The 13,919-nt window shown below is 34.8% G+C and overlaps 1 protein-coding gene across 1 annotated transcript in view; it reads left to right on the top strand.

Annotated features, from left to right (window-relative positions):
• LOC107292946 (maltase-glucoamylase, intestinal-like) overlaps positions 1-13,919 on the top strand; it is a 77,001-nt gene that overhangs the window by 25,082 nt on the left and 38,000 nt on the right. The window contains 9 exon segments of the mRNA XM_015822078.1: positions 1,335-1,451; positions 1,537-1,691; positions 3,312-3,396; positions 4,660-4,716; positions 5,864-5,988; positions 7,676-7,764; positions 10,317-10,366; positions 11,285-11,455; positions 12,502-12,651. Coding sequence (XP_015677564.1) covers positions 1,335-1,451; positions 1,537-1,691; positions 3,312-3,396; positions 4,660-4,716; positions 5,864-5,988; positions 7,676-7,764; positions 10,317-10,366; positions 11,285-11,455; positions 12,502-12,651 — 999 coding nt within the window.

Below are 13,919 nucleotides of genomic sequence, written 5' to 3'. Positions count from 1 at the left end.
CCCCCAACAGCCTCGCGCCTGAGAAAGAGTGGGGAGGAAGGGACCAGCACTCTCTCGCGCCTGAGAAAGGGTGGGGAGGAAGAGACCAGCACTCACGTGCACACGGAGGAAAGATCGAACGGGGGAACGGAGGTTAGAAAGGGCGAGGAGAGGAGGGCAGGACCAGGGAGCTGTGAGGGAGAGAATACCTTCGCACCCCAATGGCCCCCCACCAGAGGAAAGAGGGAGAGGAGTAAACCGACACCCATACGTGCATGGAGGAAAGATCTAACCGGAGAGCTGAGGCCAGAAAGGGAGAGGAGAGGAGGGAATGGGAAAGATCGTGGAAAGGCGATACGGAGATCAAGAATGGGGGGAACGCACGGCAGGAAGGTAACCATGTAGGAGGGAATATCCCCATGCCAGAGGAACAACAGGAGAGGGTTAATGAAAAGGAGAGGAGTGGGCACAAGGAGGATGAGAAGGAGGGAGTGATGAGAGTGGTGGGTGTACGAGTGGTGAATGAGTTAGATAGTACCATGGGAAAGAAGGAAGAGAGGAAGAAGGTGAGATCGCAGGTAACTGGAAAGAGGAAAGGAGGTAGCAAACAGCAAAACGATGCCCTGTATGGAGGGATGCCTCCTCCCCCCTCCCTTGACGAGCAAATAAGGCAAGAAAAGAAAAGGGGTGGGAAAGAGAAGGTTAGGAGCGTAGCAGTATGCGGAAGAACGACTAAGAGTTTAACGCAAGAGGATTATCGGGGCCCGGTCACGAGATCTAGGAGCTGGGTGCAAAAGGCACCGCTCCTATAAAAACAGCTACCCCACTGATGGCTAGTCACCCTGACGAAGCCGGCAGGAGGCCGGCGAAAGCTAGGTGTTTTAATGTTTTAATAGTAATAAACTTTTGTAATTTTTTCAACCTCCTGGTGGTCTCACTGTTTGTAACCCTTCGAACATGAATTTACCCAGGAGTCATCCTCCAATTTTTAGAATTTTAAAGAACACACACACACACACACACACACATATATATATATATATATATGTGTGTGTGTGTGTGTGTGTGTATGAATATGTATGTATACATATACATAAATTTAGAAAAGTCAGATACAAATATTTACATATATAGTAATAGCTCATCTCATTGCATTGTATCCTATTTCTTTTTGCTCAATCAGCCAAACATGATTTAGAATTTTTTTTTGAACCTCTATCAAAGACCAGTGTGAATCAATTTATATTGGTCATCTGAGAACTGATTAATGTAGAAGTTGTAGATACGGTAGCATCACATCTTATGCAGATATACCATACAGTATGTCAATAATTTTTAATATGCTTCTATTTTAGATTGGGGCAGATATTTGTGGGTTCCTTGAAGACGTCTCAGAAGAACTTTGTAGACGATGGTTGCAACTTGGAGCATTTTACCCATTTTCTAGGAATCACAATGCTGCAGCATATGCTGTAAGACCAATTTTAAAATTGATCTAGCTTCTAATTGTTTGAAGGCTTTTTTTTCCCCATTAATTTTTTAAATATTTATTTCTAGCCTAAAGATCCAGCATATTTTGGACACAATTCACTTTTGGTGAATTCAACGAAACACTACTTGACAATACGTTATACTTTGTTGCCATATCTCTATACCCTGTTTTATAAAGCACATGCCCGGGGAGAGACAGTTGCAAGACCTGTTCTACATGAGTAAGTTCATGCTTTTAAGATTTCGGGTGATGGGAAATAACTTTACACTTCCCATATTTATGTATCCATATATTTATATTTATGTCTTACACAAATAGACACATAGACAGACACACATATGCCCAGACATTTTAGAATGTACTTATTAGCCTTTATAGACTCAAGAAGTTGATCTCAATATTATTTCAGATTCTTAGAAAATTAAATTCTTTAAAAGTCTTGTCACAGATGAAAGTTATACAGATTTTAAATTTTATAAAAGTTTTAAAACAAGAAAGTAGTATGCCTCTCTTGTGCTGGAACTTTAGAACAATCAAATGTTAAATATTATCAGATGTGACCTGAGGATTTAAGGAGCCACATTGCAATGCTTGAGATTGGATACAACATGTTCTTCAATTGGGTAGCCTCAAAATATAAACAAACAAACAAACAAACAAACAAACAAACAAACAATAAGCAAGCAAGCTTTGGTGTTCTGAAGAGCATAGCTGAAGAGCATAGTGCTAGATTCATTTCCATTTCACTGGGAGGATTATAGCAATGTACAGTATAAGGCTTATTCTCACAGGAATAAATAGACAGTTATCATAATTAATCATTATAGGATGTGCAGTTAATAAACTCCAGGAGAAGTACTCTTAGTTTCCAGCAAGCTAAACTGCTGAAAAATATTTTTTTAAAAAACATCTCCATGCCTAGAGCTCACTGATGCTTGAAGATATCTGGAATTTGTTCAGAACATCATAAGCATTTCCTGACATTCTGGGAATATTTTTGTAGGCACTAAAGCTGTGTTAAAATCTGCCTTTGCGATCATTCAGAAATTTTCTTCCATTGCAAAAGAGCTCTTACTTTTCTACCTTATTCTCAGAATGCTGAAGGATTTTTTTTCTCGTTTATTTTGATGATGTATTTAATCTGATTTTATTTTTAAGGTAGTAGATAGTACTACTGCTTTTGTTGCTTTCGAGCACAAAGTTTTTCTTCATTCTTATGTCTCCTTACTTGCCTTTGTTTCCTATACAAGAAAACGAGTTCCTTTGCAATGCCTGGTATCTGAATTTAATCAAAGCAAGAAAAGACAGATAGGATGTAAAACATTGGTGTTAGATGATGGCACAATGAAAACCAGGGCATTTACATAGATAAAATAGAATATGCAAATAGAATGCATATTTATATGCATACACAGAGACACAATTTCATGTATAAAGTAGCTTATGACCTTACAGCCATCAATGAGGCAGAAGAAAGAGATATAGTGTATAAATCTGCTTATATCAATATTTATGTAGTAATCCAAAATACGGTCTGAGTGACAAAGCTAAAAGTGTTTCAGCTTCATTAATGCATGGAATATTAAAAAGCCTTAATAGACAATGTTTAAGAATATATTGTATATTGAATCCAAATGGTTGATTTCATTAAAGCATAACTAAGTTTCTAATCCTACTTTTTTCATGTGGCAATATTAACTTGTGAGTTGTCTTAAAATCTGAAATCCTCTCTTTACTTGAAATTGTTATACTTGAAATTGTCAATAGTGTCTCCAATACATAGTTATTTAAGATTCACCAATCATAAAAACATAACTTTAATACTGTAATATTTCTTTAGATTCTACTCTGATGAAGCTACCTGGAGCATAGACAGACAATTCTTGTGGGGACCTGGATTACTTATTACTCCAGTCTTAGATCCGGTATATTTAATTTTTATTAAGTTGCAATATACATAACTCTTTGTTTTGCAGTAAGCTGTACGATTCGGACGTAGTGTTAGAGACAATTCACTATTTATTTTCTCATCTTCATTATTTTATTAAATTTATTAACTCACTTTCTCTACTCGTACAGGAAAAAGTAGTATCAAGGAAGGATAGAGGAAAACACTGTCGGGACGGGGTCAGACTAAGGAATCCTTTCTTTCTAGGAACTGAGATAAACCAACTTCACTAAGGTTCATTTATTAAAAGATGTTGGCTACAGTAAAGTCAGGCTAGAACTAAATTTCCTGCACTAAAAAGATACAGAAGTTTTCCCTTCAAACCAGTTCTCCTCCCATGACCAGTTTGCCTATGTGTTTTGAGAAAGCTGAGATGTTTGGGGTAATCCACATTTCTTTTCAAGCAGCATGGTCTTGAGTGCTGGCACTTACTGGTTCTCAGCTTTTCTGTTCTTTGTCAAGCTGTCACTCCCTATTTCCCATCACTACTGATTTTCCCATCACATATTGACCATTTGTTCATCCACATCATGTCCCCTATTCCCTAGCCTTTGATGGCAGGATGCCAGTGAGGCATCAAGCCAAAGATGGCAGACCTGACATTTTGTGTGAACAAAAGTACAGTTGCTTTTCAAGTAATGTTAGCTCTTCAAACTTCAAGTAGTACATTCACCCTTTGTTTAGCTAAAGGAAATCTAGCAAATGGTTTTAGAGGAAGCCAAATATTAAGTTATTGTGTTAGTATGTTTCTATTTGATGGAATAAAATAAATCATCTTTCTTTCTTTCTTTCTTTCTTTCTTTCTTTCTTTCTTTCTTTCTTTCTTTCTTTCTTTCTTTCTTTTTCTTCCTTTCTTTCTTTCTTTCTTTTTTATTTCTTTCTTTCTTTTCCTTCTTTCCTTCCTTCCTGTTTCATTATTGCTTCAAAAACTACACTATTCCTGCCACAATGAAAATCCACCAGCATATGCTAATGACAGCTTGATAATCACTTTTCATTCTCCAAATCTTCCAAGTCTACAATCATTTTAGGGCATTTTGTGGTGGAAATAGTAATTGACATTATAATATGGAAGAAAATGTTTGACAAATAATTTTTCCAGTAAGAGAGTCAGGAAAGAATCAAAGAGAAAAAAATTAATGCTCATCTACCTCCAGCCTAGAAAAAGAATCTAATAATATCAAGGCATTTTCCCTTTGATGTTGCTAATAAATGAAATATTTTCTTTTTAATATTTCAGGGTGTTGATACGGTAACAGCATACATTCCTGATGCTGTGTGGTATGAGTATGAGACAGTAAGTGCATGATTATTACAAAATGTCTCCCCTAAAAATATACTATTAATATTTCAAATTAACTCTGCTGCATAGCAGTCTGTATCATTTTTATACACTATAAAATGCATATGGGGCAAAGATCTGGAGCTGCATAAAATTTTGTAGGGATACTCAGTATACACAAAAGGTCAAATCAACATACTTAGATACTTCAGATCAAAGAGAATATTTCACTTTCACAGAAGCATTGCTTTAATCAGGTTACTTTTGATGATTAAAAAAGAAGTACTTCAAACAAATTGTCTAGCCTTTCCAAGAAAGTTTTGTAGGAAGTGGGTGGGGCATTGAGCAGTTTATGTTTTAATATTATTCTGCCAAAAAAACAAAAACAATACATAAGTTGCAATACGATCTTTTTTTTAGAAGCACATTAAGGCTATATGAGAGTAAAGTTCATAGAAAAATTTCAAATTGAGTCAAGTTGAATGCCCCCAGTTTCCTCTCCCCCCATTAATTTGACAGTAGAATTTACTCAATATGAATAGAAGAGCTGAATTACTTTAACCATTTTTTTCATTTCCTATAACAATGATGGTGAACCTTTTAGAGACTGAGTGCCCAAACTGCAACCCAAAACCCACTTATGCATTGTTGAGTGCCGGGTGGGTGTGGCCCATTGGGTGGGCGTGGCCCATTGGGTGGGCACGGCCCATTGGGTGGGCATGGCTGTGGTGGTAACGGCAGACTGGGTGGGATTAAAAAGTTCAATCAATCAATTTCAACTTTGCAAGATCTTTTTTTTCCCCACGAGAAGTTGAAATTGACTGATTGAACCTTTTTTTTTTTTTTGCACACGGCGGTGGAGGCCTAAAGTGAAAAGGTTTTATAAAACCCAGCTGAAGGCCTAGGACTGGGGCGATGGCACGCGCGTGCCCACAGAAAGGAATCTGAGTGCCACCTCTGGCACCCGTGCCATAGGTTTGCTACCACTGTCCTATAATACAAAATACACAAATAGAATCATGAGATTCTTCCTCTGACAAAATTATTTCAATTATAAAAGGAATGTATACATTATTCTTCATTTGTAGTATTATCAATCCTAGTTTGTACTAACAATTTTATGAGTATAGTAAACCTTTATTCTAATTTCCTTATAAAATAGGGTATAAAAGCACCTTGCAGAAAACAAGAGTGTCAAATGTTCCTTCCAGAAAACAAACTTGGACTTCATCTTAGAGGAGGATACATCTTTCCTATTCAACAACCAGCCAACACAACTGTTTACAGGTATTTTCTGATATTAGTGGATTCTTAAACATGCAGCTGTGACATCTATTTAATATGTCTAATGCACTGAATAAATAGACTATATAAGAAAGAAAAGAAAGTTGATCTTTAACCTCACGATAAACAAATGCAATGCAGCACAATTTAGCCATTGTCCTTCTTTTGGATATTAGTGACAATAATACAAAACTTGGTTAATATCACACAGCAAGAGAAAATATTGGTTACTTAAGTTTGACATAGTGGAGACCCTAATAGGCAGTCCGTAGGGATTCTAGAGGGTTGAAAGTTTTCTTCTGTCATCTAGGAATTTGGGCAGACTTTCCAGTTCTTGGATAAAATCTTAAAAATCTAATCCCAACATGTTATGGAAATCTCATTTTTCTGGCATAGATTCAGCTTATTGTGTCCAAATACCTGATATAATAGGCCGTAACAGCAATTAATATTGTTTGGAGGAAGACAAAATATTCACAATGCATGAACCAATCCTGCAGATGGATTTAACATTTCTTTTCCAAATATAGAACTTTAAACTTTTGTCCAGAGATCATACAACTAATGGTATAGAGAGAAATTTTCTGCATGTTTTTTTATTAGTTCTCATTTCAAACTGATGAAAACAGAATTTGTTCCTTTGAAAGAAGATAAGAACTTGGGAGAGTAGTGTTCTTGCATTTATTTGTGAAAAGGGAGTCAAGGAGGGCATATAAATATCTTGCTTGCATTATACAACCACTCCTATAGTAGCTTTGTGCCTATATTATTTTTCACACTTCAATTACTTCCTAAAGAATAATATCACAAGATAATTTCTGGCATATTCTGTATATCTATATTCATATCTATCTAGATTAAAACAGAAAAAGCAATGGTAGAAAGGACATTTTAACAGAATAACAGTATAACAGAGTTGGAAGAGACCTTGGAGGTCTTCTAGTCCAACCCACTGCTCAGGCAGGAAACCTATACCATTTCAGACAAATTAATGTCCAATCTCTCCTTAAAAGCCTCCAGTGTTGCAGCACCACAACGTCTGGAGGAAGTCATTCCATTGGTTAATTGTTCTCCTGCCAGGGAATTTCTTCTTAGTTCTAGGTTGGTTCTTTCCTTGATTAGTTTCCATCCATTGCTTCTTGTCCTGCCTTCAGGTGCTTTAGCAGCATTTTTCAGCCTATATGGTCTCCAGAAGCTGATTAGAGACACATTTGCATTTATTTGTATTTGTATGCTAGTCATTGACTGGAAAGGGATTGGTTGACTTTGCATTTGTCTGCCAAAATGAGTGCACAGATTGTGAAATTTTAAATGCATGTGATATAATTGATTGCTGCTAATCACATTGACTACTGTATGGGCAATAAAATGGGATATAATTGGAAATAACAACATACACCTATAATTGCTTTGTGATTATGATGGGATGTCCCCCTTGGTTCATAGTAAATAGACCTCAGTTGAAACAATTTAGCTTATTTTCTGTGAGAAAGCTTAATTTAACACAATGATACTTATTTCCAAATAAACATTAGTCTTTCACCCCATTATTATTCTCCTTAACCATCACAAATCCCTATATGCTCAATTATTTCATGATATCATTAGAAGAATAGAATGGATGAGAATGTAGTCTTATTATAGAAGCTATCAATATCTGGGTCAATAAACGCAATATGTTTTTTAACAGCCGTACAAAGCCTATGGGACTTATAATTGCTTTAGATGAGAATGGAGAAGCAACTGGAGACTTATTCTGGGATGATGGAATAACAAGAGGTAAACTTACTAACAGAAATAGATAGGTTGTAGATAGAACGATAGAATGTTAGAACAATAGAACAGTAGAATGATAGCTAGCTAGGTAGCTAGCTAGGTAGCTAGCTAGCTAGGTAGCTAGCTAGGTAGCTAGGTAGCTAGGTAGCTAGGTAGCTAGCTAGATAGCTACCTAGGTAGCTAGGTAGCTAGCTAGCTAGCTAGCTAGCTAGCTAGCTAGCTAGCTAGCTAGCTAGCTAGCTAGATAGATAGATAGATAGATAGATAGATAGATAGATAGATAGATAGATAGATAGATAGATAGATAGATAGATAGATAGATAGATAGATAGATAGATAGATAGATAGATAGATAGATAGGTAATAGAGGTAGGCAAGCAAATATTTTTTTTCTATTTCAAAACAAATTATGCAAATAATCATGGAGATATATCTTCAGTATGTTAAATTCAAAATTAACATTATGGGCATTTACATGTTCAAGTGTTTCAGCATTAACAGTGTAACTTCCCCAATAACCTTATCTTATCAAAACTACTTGGAAACAAGGGATTCTTGGTGCTCTCTGAGCTTGATTGTTTTTTTGCAGACATTTCATTACTTAAACTAGGTAGCATCATCACTGCTGACAGGGCAAGCCACCAGAATATAAACTGAGAGCAAACTCCATTCCTTACTAGCATTGATGGTGTTTATTTATTTATTCGTAAAATTCATTTGCTGCCCATCTCATATCTAATGATTCCGAGAGGTTACCTAGTTTGGGTAATGAAACCTCTTCAAGAAAACAACCAAGCTCAGGAAGTGCCAAGGACCCCTCATTTCAACACTGAGATGCAACTACTCTCCTTTATTGGTATTTGAAACTCCTGATTTGTAGCAGTGGCATTTATGGAGATATGGGAATTCTTAGCAAATTCTCAGATGTCTTAGTGCTTAACAGTAATTCAACAGTTTATTTGCTTGCTAGTAATGGTTTCTAAAGTGCTGCAAAATAACAGTTATCTCTGTGTTTCTTAAATTACCTTTCTCCCTGATATCAAAGACCTCTGTGTTGCATCATATATAATCTTGTTGGTCACCAATGGTTATTTAAAAAAGCCAGCAAAATAACGAGAGGATTTTTTTTTAAAAAAAGAAACAGAACAAACTGGGTGATAATTACTGCAATGAATACTGAATGCCTTTAAGGTATGCAGATAATATTGTACTACAAAGATATTGAACTCTTTTTCCAAGATCTAAAATAAGCAGATCTTCATTGCATTAATTTAAAAATAAAGCAATATAAAATGTTATCTCTTTCTTTTAGAAAATGTATGAGCAATGATTTTATGATCAAAAGTAACTGCACTTTAGAATTTGCTAGCAAACTTTCTACTTTTTTTCTGTTAAGAGCAGATCATATTTAGCAATTAAGTGTATGTCTAGAATTGTAATAGGCATATATTGTCTGCTCTGTATAATAAAGCAGTTTGGGTCACATAGTTTTACAAAAGGTTATTATGGGAAAAATGTCTTCTATTTCAAAAATATTCAGTGGGTAACATCTTCAGAATAGAAAAAAAGACACCTTTAGTAGTTTATTTTTTCAGTAATCCATTTGTCAAATACTGACCTGGACAAGTCATTTCTTACTAGTTAATAATTTTTAAAATCTCTTCTTTCACCATGAACAGACTTTATTGTTAATTAGATCATTTTCGAGGAAGGGACACTTTTTTCTGTTATATATTTCAATTAAATTAGATAAAAATTATCTTGAATGTAATAGGAATTCACTGTCCATATTAGAATTTATTTTGAAATGGAGGTGTTCAGCTAATTCGATCTGATGACCTCAGGATTTAAAGTTTAGATAGATTCACACTCACATTTTCCCAAACACCAATGTCTTCAATTAGGAATTATGCTAGGTAAAGCATATAAGATGTGTATTATGACAGATAAAGTTTTGTAGCCTCTGGTCCTTTTCTCACACCCTAGAATCAAACCACTGAATTTCAGCAGCATGTCATCAAAATTGGTGGGATATAAAATATTCTTTCTTGTTATGGCATTTCTAACATTTATTGCTGTATGATTTGTCCATTATTGACAGTTATATACCATCTATAGCAGGGTCTGCACAACCCCTGGTCTGCACAAACAAGCAAAGCCCCATCCGCAGGATGCAGGCAGCACACAAAACCACTCCCCCAACTGGTCCATGGAAAAACCTCTCTCCACGGAACCGGTCCCTGGTGCCCAAAAGGTTGGGGACCTCTGATCTATAGAAAATTTTATATAAATTTATCTTAGCTTGGGGTATATTTTATCTATTTATTCGACAGTTCTTTCGATTGTTCTATTGATATTATGTTTTATTGTTCCATCTGTTTGATTATCTATAGGTAGATATTTAGACAGACATCAAGACAAATTATGAGCAGATTTCCCAATAGCATTCAGAATATTAATAATATATATTTATTACATGTAATACATAAATATTTAAAATATTTTGATTAACTTGCTTTAATATTACTTAAAATATATTTTTACTTATGTTTTAGATACAGTGGCAAATAAAAAGTATCTCTTATATAACTTTACTGTCACCAATGTAAGTATATTTTCATTAGTGACGGAGATTCCCAGAAATTTCATTTAATTTTAACTGAATAAATATGTTTGAAATATGTAAATTCTTAAAGAAAGGTAGTGGACACTATGTGGCCTGTTATGAAGAATGAATATTTGTTGAAAGAAGTATTTTTTTTAATGTAAGTATATTCCTGCCTACTTTGTTATATGGAATAGCAGAATAAAGGATATTTAAGATTTGTGTATCAGAGCAAGAGTAGAGAATGAGTGGTTAATTTAATACAATATACATAAAAGTGAGTGCATATTTGATGTACAGATAGTTTGCACGGATAGAAAGCTATAGGGTGACTATAGTGAACAGTCTTGGGTAAATTAATATTTTATTTTATTTTATCTCTAGCTCTAATTTATTTTCCTCATAAATCCTTACTGTTCTTCTGCATCTCTAAATCTTATTTAAACAGTTCCCTAATTTGTAATAAATATGATCAACGGGTTTAGTATTGGGGGAATCTTACTGAACTTAAATGCNGAAAGCTATAGGGTGACTATAGTGAACAGTCTTGGGTAAATTAATATTTTATTTTATTTTATCTCTAGCTCTAATTTATTTTCCTCATAAATCCTTACTGTTCTTCTGCATCTCTAAATCTTATTTAAACAGTTCCCTAATTTGTAATAAATATGATCAACGGGTTTAGTATTGGGGGAATCTTACTGAACTTAAATGCTAGAGAAAACTCATTTCATTATAGCAATTAGATTGCATGATGGTAACACATTTTCTCTTCCAAGGGATGTTGATTGTACCGTATTTACAACAAGCTATTGTTTACTTCTTAATTACATGATTTTAGCTTTAAGAGATATCATAGAAAATTATAACTAAGATCAGTTAACAAAAGTGTTGTGTAATGATTTTGCTGTCTTCCAGAAAGTCTTAACTATGGCAGTGAAACATAAAGGCTATATAGATCCAAATAATCTGATATTTGAGAACATCAAGATTATTGGGTTACCCCTTGAGCCTTCAGATGTGAAAGTGACCTCAAATAATGAGGCTCAATCATATAACTTGAGTGTCAAGTACAATGCTGCAGACAAGGTATACATTGCTGAGTGTTTTCATAAATTTTAATGAAGTTTTTTTCCCTACAGATAATATCACTTGCTATTCAAAAATAAGCTCTAAGTGTATATTTACTAGATTTATAATGTAGTCAATAATAATGTTTCAAGAATACATTCCTTTAGCATTTGCATGCTTTCAAACTGCTAGGTGGGCAAGAGCTGGGGCAAGAACAGGAGCTCACCCCATCATGCAGTGCTTGTGTCTCGAACTTCTGGTTGACAAGCCCAACATCTTAACTGCTAGGCCATGAGCCAAACCATATAGATCAAACTGACTGGCACCAAACAACAACAACAACAACAACAGCCCACCTTATTTTAAGAATTTTATTCTTACTTTTTGTTGTTTTGTTGTTACTTTGAACTTTGATATATCTTTTAAAGATTGATGCAAAAAGAGACATGGAGTTCAATATACATTCAATATTTCTCTTTACTTCACCTATTGAACTGAGGAGAACATTTTGAGACTAATGTAGTCAACTTTAATATTCATAACCAGGTGGCTAGTAGGATTTTGAAATTAATACTCATACAGCCACTTCTAATTTGATTATGCGGCATAAGTTAATATTTTCCCAGTACTGCTGGTCTCAGCATTTTCCTAAAATAACTGCCTTCTCACTGGTCACACACACCTTGAAGAGGCCCCCAGAATATTTGTGTATCACCTTTTGCCTTGCAAATCCCTTTGAATTACAGTCTGCTCCTTCAATATTTTGTCAGCAAGTCAGTTTCTTCAGTTGATTAATATTGCCAGTTGTACATTATTTAACAAATAAAAAGGTACAGGTTTCCCTAAGAGTCATACTAGACTACAAAAATGTTTCTATTTAATATGCTGCTTCTAGAATATGCTTTTGTTCATATTTCCTTATGGCCTTTGTACTACCAATAAAAAGACATAAAGCTGTTATTTATTAATGTAGTGATACCCTTTTAAAAAAAAATGGTTACACATGTGATTTACATGGGATATTTATATGATCCGTATTTTGGCTTTTATTGTGAATTTCATAGGTTGCTCATATAACTGGTCTTCATCTTAAATTGGGGGAAGAACATACAATATCCTGGAAACAGACTTTAAGAGATATCGACAAATTTGACTGTCATCCTGAAGAACGTGCATCAAAAGAAAAATGTGAAGCTCTTCGCTGCATATGGGAAGTAAGGAAAAAAATCCATTTTGTCCTTCTTATGTGTTTTTGCTCTTTGAAGTTCTGTTTGTAGAGACTTCATGTATTTGCATTTCTTTTCCCCTTTACCTACAGCCACAAATTGGAGTCAAAATAGCTTATCAACTGAGCATCTCTCCATCAATTTTTCCTAAATGTCCTGTGGAATTTTGTTGAGTACCATTCCTCTTTGTTGAGTTCACAGTTGACTGTGAAGCTTCCTAATTGATTACTTTTGAACCAGCATAATTAGATAAAATGAAGGTGTACCCACAAGGAGGCATTTTTGAAATGCTGTAATTCAATTCTATAACCTTAATTAGAACTGCATTTGTAAAAATCATATTATAATGGATTATAATGGTGAATTATTTGCACCTAGCCACCTGGAAATAGAAATAATGTGGAAAAATGCAGATATTTGTATGTTTCTTATTAATTTGAAATAAATCTAGGAATGTTTCCATGTGAAGTGAACAGAATTGTGGAGTCCTTGCTGCTCTCTGAGCTTGATGGACATTCTTGCAGAAGTTTCATTACCAAACTAGATAACATCTTCAGTGCGCTGATGCTGTTAATTAGTTTGATAGAACTAATTAGTTTGGTACAAACCCCCCAAGCTCAGAAAGCACCAAGATCAACCCTAAGCTACAAATAGTCCCTTTTATGAACAGAATTGTTTCTGGATAGATTACAACTCTTATACTCTTCCCATCTTTCTCTCCAGCTATGATCTATGTTTTCTTTTTTAATTCAACTCAAGTTTCTATATCTAATAGCATGATGTTGCTTCCCTTGGCTATCATGTACTCTTACCAATAGCAAAAGTTGTGCTTCTTAAGTTCTGCAGCTCCATTATAGGTATTATAGGTCAATTAAAATAGTGCATGTAGGATGAATATGTCTTTTCCTAAAATCTTTGCAAGGCTGAAATGGACAGAAAGAAACACAAAGCATTCATTTTTCTATATATAAGTAAATTAAACCAGTGCTTTCTATTTAATATATAGGAAAGTAACCTCAGTGTTCAACTCATTAGCATCATGACTACTATAGCTAAGCATTTTGGGTACAGACCAACTAAAGCTGAGCATTCCTGCAGAGCTAAGTAGACAGAAATATATCTACCTGGTATCCTTTCTCAGCAGATTTCTCTTTGATTTCACAAAAAATGCATGGAATAGGACAATATTTGTTTATTATTCATGAAACTCCCTGCATTTCTCAAGCTGTTCCAAAAGAAGCAAGATACTGTGACTT

Source organism: Protobothrops mucrosquamatus, unplaced genomic scaffold, assembly GCF_001527695.2.
Source record: "Protobothrops mucrosquamatus isolate PMUCROS unplaced genomic scaffold, P.Mucros_1.0 scaffold1458, whole genome shotgun sequence".
Taxonomy (NCBI): Eukaryota; Metazoa; Chordata; class Lepidosauria; order Squamata; family Viperidae; genus Protobothrops; species Protobothrops mucrosquamatus.
This window is presented reverse-complemented; position numbering and strand designations above follow the sequence as displayed.